Consider the following 5,232-nt stretch of genomic DNA (forward strand, 5'->3'; position numbering starts at 1 on the left):
ATTTTTTATAACTTTTTCTATTCGACAGGAAACGGATCATCAGCAAACAATTGTCACGAGGCAAACTCGGCCAATCAGAGTGAGCGACAATCGAACGTTGCGGTAATCCGGTTCAGACGTGACGAGAGCGGCCGACGGAAGCTCAAGTCCGGGCTCGGTTTCTGGCCACAACAACTCCACTTTTTTACCGCTGCACCCTCCAGCTGAGCGTGTTGGTGGCTCTCTGTTTCAGTAAACAGATATGCGTTGCAAATATGCATCTTTAGATAAGACTCCAAGAGTTTCCTTGTGAGGTTACCCTGTTTTTCTGTACGTAGGGATGGTGTTACACCGGGCTCCATGAGCAGAAACTAGCCTAACGAGGCTGCATTACAGGCCGGGGGACGAGCAATTCGGTTGAGCCCGGAGGACGGAGGAAATTCAAATGCTCACAGGCTTCCATTAACAACCCGGTTGCTTTTTCAGTTTGTCTTATTTTTTCTGCTTAGAGAGGCCCAGCCAGCTTTCACGGTGGAAACAAGAAGGAGAGCAAAGGTACATAAAGCAGTAAACCGTTGCTACCACTGGAGCTTGGTGTTCAACTCTTTCACACCCAGAATTTAATAAAAAATAAACATAGAAGCTGGAAAAATCAATATGAACCTACATGTACATGAATATAAAAAAATCAGTCATGAATTTTATCCCAGAAAAAATATTTGTGATCCTTTTTCTGTTCCTTTTAGCAGAAGGCCACGTTTTCACTTCATGTTGTGTCTGTTCCTCAGATGAACGCTGTGCGGGGGGGCACAGTCACCTGGCGTCCCCAGCCGTGGCAGGACGGGGACGGGGGAGGAGGGGAGCCTCTCTCAGACAGCGACTCAGAGGAGGAGGACTTCCCAGATGACACCACCACCCCACTGGGGGACTACATTACCCATGGTGAGGAGGTCTCTGTCTTCGCCTGTCTGTCTCTCCTCCCATTCCTGCCTATGTTCTAATTTCAGTCGCTCTCTGTGTTTTAGGGTTAAAGCAGCTCCTGGATGCTCAGCAGCTGTGTGATGTTACATTGCTTGTTGAAGGAAAAAAGTTCATGTGTCACAGGTGCAGTTGGGTAACCTTGCTTTATAGTGCTGTGGGTTACTAGAGCAACTAGGCATGGGTCAGTTACTTGTATCAAGGTATCCTAAAAGCTGTGCTTTGTGTACTTGTTGCTGCTGCACACTGTCTGTCAGCTGGCTCAAAGAAGACTTTCACTTGGTTGTATGAAATAGAAGCTCAGTAACGGAATACATTATTGAAATATTTACAATTTTGAAAATCACGCAGTCATGGTGTAGATACTAATGTCTGGTTCGCATGACAAGATTTTAATAATGATCTAACCATTCCTACAGTAAAAGCACACCATCATTGTGATGGCACTAAAGATAATCTCAGGAGATGTTGCTTCTGTGTGTGGTGTGTTAAGAGTAATCTAGTCCGCTTGATTAGTCTCCATCTTCAAATTGGGGATATTCAACATGTTGAATTGTCTTGGTGTCACAGCATGCAGCCAGTTTAATTTGATATGTAACCAATCAGAAAAATGTCTGTGCATTTTTCACAGACAGAAAAATCCGTAGCAATAATTCCATTATGAATAAGAACATTATTAATTAAAATCACAATACAAATTTAGAAAATTATTGAAATAACAAAATTCCAGGTGTAATAATCAATGTTTTATCGTGTTTAGCAACAGTAGAAAATGTTGTTGCTTTTGTGATGTAAACGCATAAAATAATTAAAAGTTTATGGTTTATCATACCCTAGGAATCATAATAATCACCCCACACCTAGGGGTAAATTAATGTAATAAGAATTAATAATTACTAAGTCCAAACAAAGCATATTGTTTGTGATGAGTATCAACATGTCTTCTGTCCCTCTGCGTCTCAGAGTCCTGTTAGCAGCTGTGAGTCCATACTTCCGGGCAATGTTCACCAGCCCTCTGGTGGAGTCCCGCCTCAACGAGATCCGTCTGGAGGAAGTGACGCCGTCTGTCATGGAGACTGTCATCCAGTTTGTTTACACGGGTGAGGCGGGTCTCTCTCTGGAGACGGCCGAGGACTTGTTTGTGGCTGCCAATCGGCTTCAAGTCATGCCCCTCCAGGACCTGTGCTCCAGGTAGGGTGGAACCTCTATGGTTCAGGTTTTTATGCTTTAGCTTTTGAAAGGGGTGCAGTATTATGTAAAATAGACTTTTTTTTAGCTTTATATTATGTTATAATGTTATTTCCACAAATACCTTGTGCAACTGCGAGTCTGCTGGTTCATCATGCAAACTAGTTGTTAGTCCAACGCTCTTAAGAACAGTTGTAAACAGCATAATTAGAAGCATTTCGTGACGACGTGCTGAATCGGAGTTTCAGAAAGAGCAGAGGCTTCTTAAAGAGACAGAGGCCAAATTTCAAATTATCAAATTTCTTTTAAGTCATATTTGATACAGCATTTTATAACAACTGAAGGTAACATATACTTGATTGTGTTATAAAATGTCACTTTGTGTCTGAAAAATACAAAATACCAGTCCTTTTAATAAAATAACAATAATAATAAAATGGAATTTTAACACCCTTGCAATTATTTCACATCTGTATTTTATTGAGGTTTTTGTCAGAGGATCACTAAAAAATCCAGTAAAATATAAAAGGTGTGACCCTGATAAATAAGATTAAATAAAATTGTTGATGTTTGGAAATGTGATTGGTTTCTGTTGTACCTGTCTTACCGGACGCAACTGTACAGTCATTTGAGTCTGACCTAAATGTTTGGATCATGTATTTATTCATTTACAAATATGTATGTGTAATTGGAGTCCATACAAACTTGGACTGCATAAGTGTGCCTTGCATTTCCACTATTATTAAGAGCATAATGAATGGTATCAATGAAAAAAATAATGTTTAAAAAAAATCCATCGAATGTTGAAGGCATTGTGTGTCGGTGTCATCCAGTGGTTTCACCATCCGCCTTTTAATCTCTCCAGGTTTCTGTTCGAGCACCTCTCAGTGGAGAACTGCCTCGGCATGTACTCGCTGGCTCGCTCGCATCACGACCAGCTGCTGCTGCGCGCCTCCCTGCGACTGGTTGCGCAGCACTTCCCCCGGGTATCACGGCAGAAGGACTTCCTGCTGCTCGACCACGGCACCCTGGGCAGCCTGCTGAGCTCTGACCGCCTCGGAGTGGACTCCGAGGCCGAAGTTTACGACGCGGCTCGCCGCTGGGCGGAGCACCAGCCTTTGGATCGCTACGCCCACATGCCGGCTCTGCTGCACCACCTGCGCCCCGGACTGCTGTCCCAGGAGGAGAGCCGACGGCTGAGCCAGGAGCTGGGGCCCGCTGCTGCTGGAGAGGGCCTGGGGGGCCCTCTGAGACCAAGGGAAGGCATGTTTGAGAAAAAGATCGTCTGTGTGGATCTGACACCTCGGGAAGATGAGAACGTGGCTCTGAAGGAGTACACTGTGGACTGCTTTGACCCTCGGACAGGGAAGTGGGAGAAGTTAGCGGCTCTGTGCTCTCTGGTGAGCCCAGGGTGCACGGCGGTGGGGGACAGGCTGTTTGTAGCCGGGGGGATCCTCCGGACCGGCTCTGTCTCTGCCGCCGTGCACGAGTACGACGCCGTGTTGGACAGATGGATAGAAAGGCCTGCGATGGGCCAACCCCGCGCCATGCTGGGCCTGCTGGGCTGCGGTGAGTCGCTCTACGCCTTGGGCGGCTGTAACCGCTCCGCCCTGCTGGACTCCAGTGAAGCGCTGGATCTGACTTCGCTGCAGTGGGGTCCTGGACCGCGACTCCCGCTTCCTCTGCGAGCGTTCGCCTGCGCGGCTCTGCGTGGACGCCTCTACCTCCTAGGCGGGACCACGCTTGAACAGAACAGGGCGGTGGTGCACTCAGGTGTGCTCATTTATCACACCTTGACTGACTGCTGGACACGGGTAGCGCTGGACTCCGGCACCACATGCCTCGCTGGAGGTGTGGCGGTGAGAGGAGGGGTCTGCGCTATCGGAGGATACATGAGGGATACCACCAAGTTCCTGGATGGGAATTACACCAACCTGGAGACTTTAGATGCAACTGGTCGCGTCCTGTTCTTCAGAGAGGGGAGGGGGACGGGGGTGGAAAGGGAGGTGACAGGGGGAGGGGTGATGGTCAGCGCAGAGCAACGGGGGGTCGCCTGCGGTGGAAGCGACCGGGCTCCGAGTCCTGTCGTCTTCCCCGGTTTGCCACGGCGGATTGCCGCAGGGGGCGTCGCTCGGTGGAAGAGGAGGATTTATGTGCTGGGGGGAGAAAACGGCTCGCGTTTCTACGACAGCGTGTACTGCTGGAAGCCTGGTTGGCGCAGCTGGGTGCAGAGGCGGGAAAAACTTCCCGGAGAGACTGGAGGGGTCAGCCAGTTTGGGTGTACCACTCTTAAATTCCCCAAAAAGCACATCTTGTCCAGACTGAGACTAGCCAAAGAAAACTGCAAGAAGCCCAACGACTAACTCGACAGAAAACCCCGGCAGAGGCAGCCTTTGTTTGGCTGCTTAATGATTTCATGCAATGTTGTTGTTTTAATTAATTTAAAGCAGAATATCTACTTTTCTACACGTGTGCAGCCACCATGCAGGCCTATAACAGATTAGATCCTATAAAAGGGATTATCTCTGATAGTCAAAGAGGAGAGTTGGGTACCTGAATGTTTCCTAGTTCACCATTTATTAAAGGAATAAATTCCTTTCAAAGAAGAAAATGTGACATTTTTGGCTTTTTGCTCTTCTTATATTTTTGAAGCTATTTAAAAATCACTAATGCTGTGAATTTTCTTTTTCTCATTGCGTTGTTTAGAAACTGAAATGTTTTATGATGTGTTAAAACTGATCTTATGTCCTATCTGGGCCTGTGATGTGCGGTGACACTGCAGTTAAGGGCTACACAAATAAACTTCATAGGAAAATATGACATTCAGAAAATGTTCTTGCCCTTTGTTAATTCAGATGACAACATTCAATTCAAGGGAGGGTTGTAAATGAATATTTGCATTAGTAGAGTTTGGGTGGGTATGATGTAGAACAGCTACATTTGGGCTTGCAATGAGTTTAGCATCCTTTAAAGCTGCAGTATGTAATTTTTGTAAACAATATTTATCTAAAATATTTGTTAAAATTGTCACTATGTCCTGACAGTATAAAATGAGGCAGATAATTTGTGAAAAATTGAGCTCCTCTG

General features: G+C 46.2%; 1 protein-coding gene across 1 annotated transcript; it reads left to right on the forward strand.

Annotated features, from left to right (window-relative positions):
- The first annotated feature begins 65 nt into the window (after nucleotides 1-65).
- Nucleotides 66-4,967, forward strand: LOC114133338 (kelch-like protein 17). Its single transcript, XM_027999158.1, has 5 exons — nucleotides 66-534; nucleotides 768-921; nucleotides 1,005-1,083; nucleotides 1,921-2,148; nucleotides 3,011-4,967. The coding sequence occupies exons 2-5, from the start codon at nucleotides 768-770 to the stop codon at nucleotides 4,506-4,508; spliced, it is 1,959 nt and encodes a 652-aa protein (XP_027854959.1). The 5' UTR covers nucleotides 66-534; the 3' UTR covers nucleotides 4,509-4,967.
- Nucleotides 4,968-5,232: the final 265 nt, after the last annotated feature.

Source organism: Xiphophorus couchianus, chromosome 18, assembly GCF_001444195.1.
Source record: "Xiphophorus couchianus chromosome 18, X_couchianus-1.0, whole genome shotgun sequence".
Taxonomy (NCBI): domain Eukaryota; kingdom Metazoa; phylum Chordata; class Actinopteri; order Cyprinodontiformes; family Poeciliidae; genus Xiphophorus; species Xiphophorus couchianus.

Bases quoted from the DNA above. Each gene is read 5' to 3' on its own strand.
- LOC114133338 (XM_027999158.1), top strand. From the start codon at position 768: ATGAACGCTGTGCGGGGGGGCACAGTCACCTGGCGTCCCCAGCCGTGG. The intron at 1,084-1,920 runs GTGCAGTTGGGT...TCTGCGTCTCAG, and splicing joins AAAAAGTTCATGTGTCACAG to AGTCCTGTTAGCAGCTGTGA. The intron at 2,149-3,010 runs GTAGGGTGGAAC...TAATCTCTCCAG, and splicing joins CTCCAGGACCTGTGCTCCAG to GTTTCTGTTCGAGCACCTCT.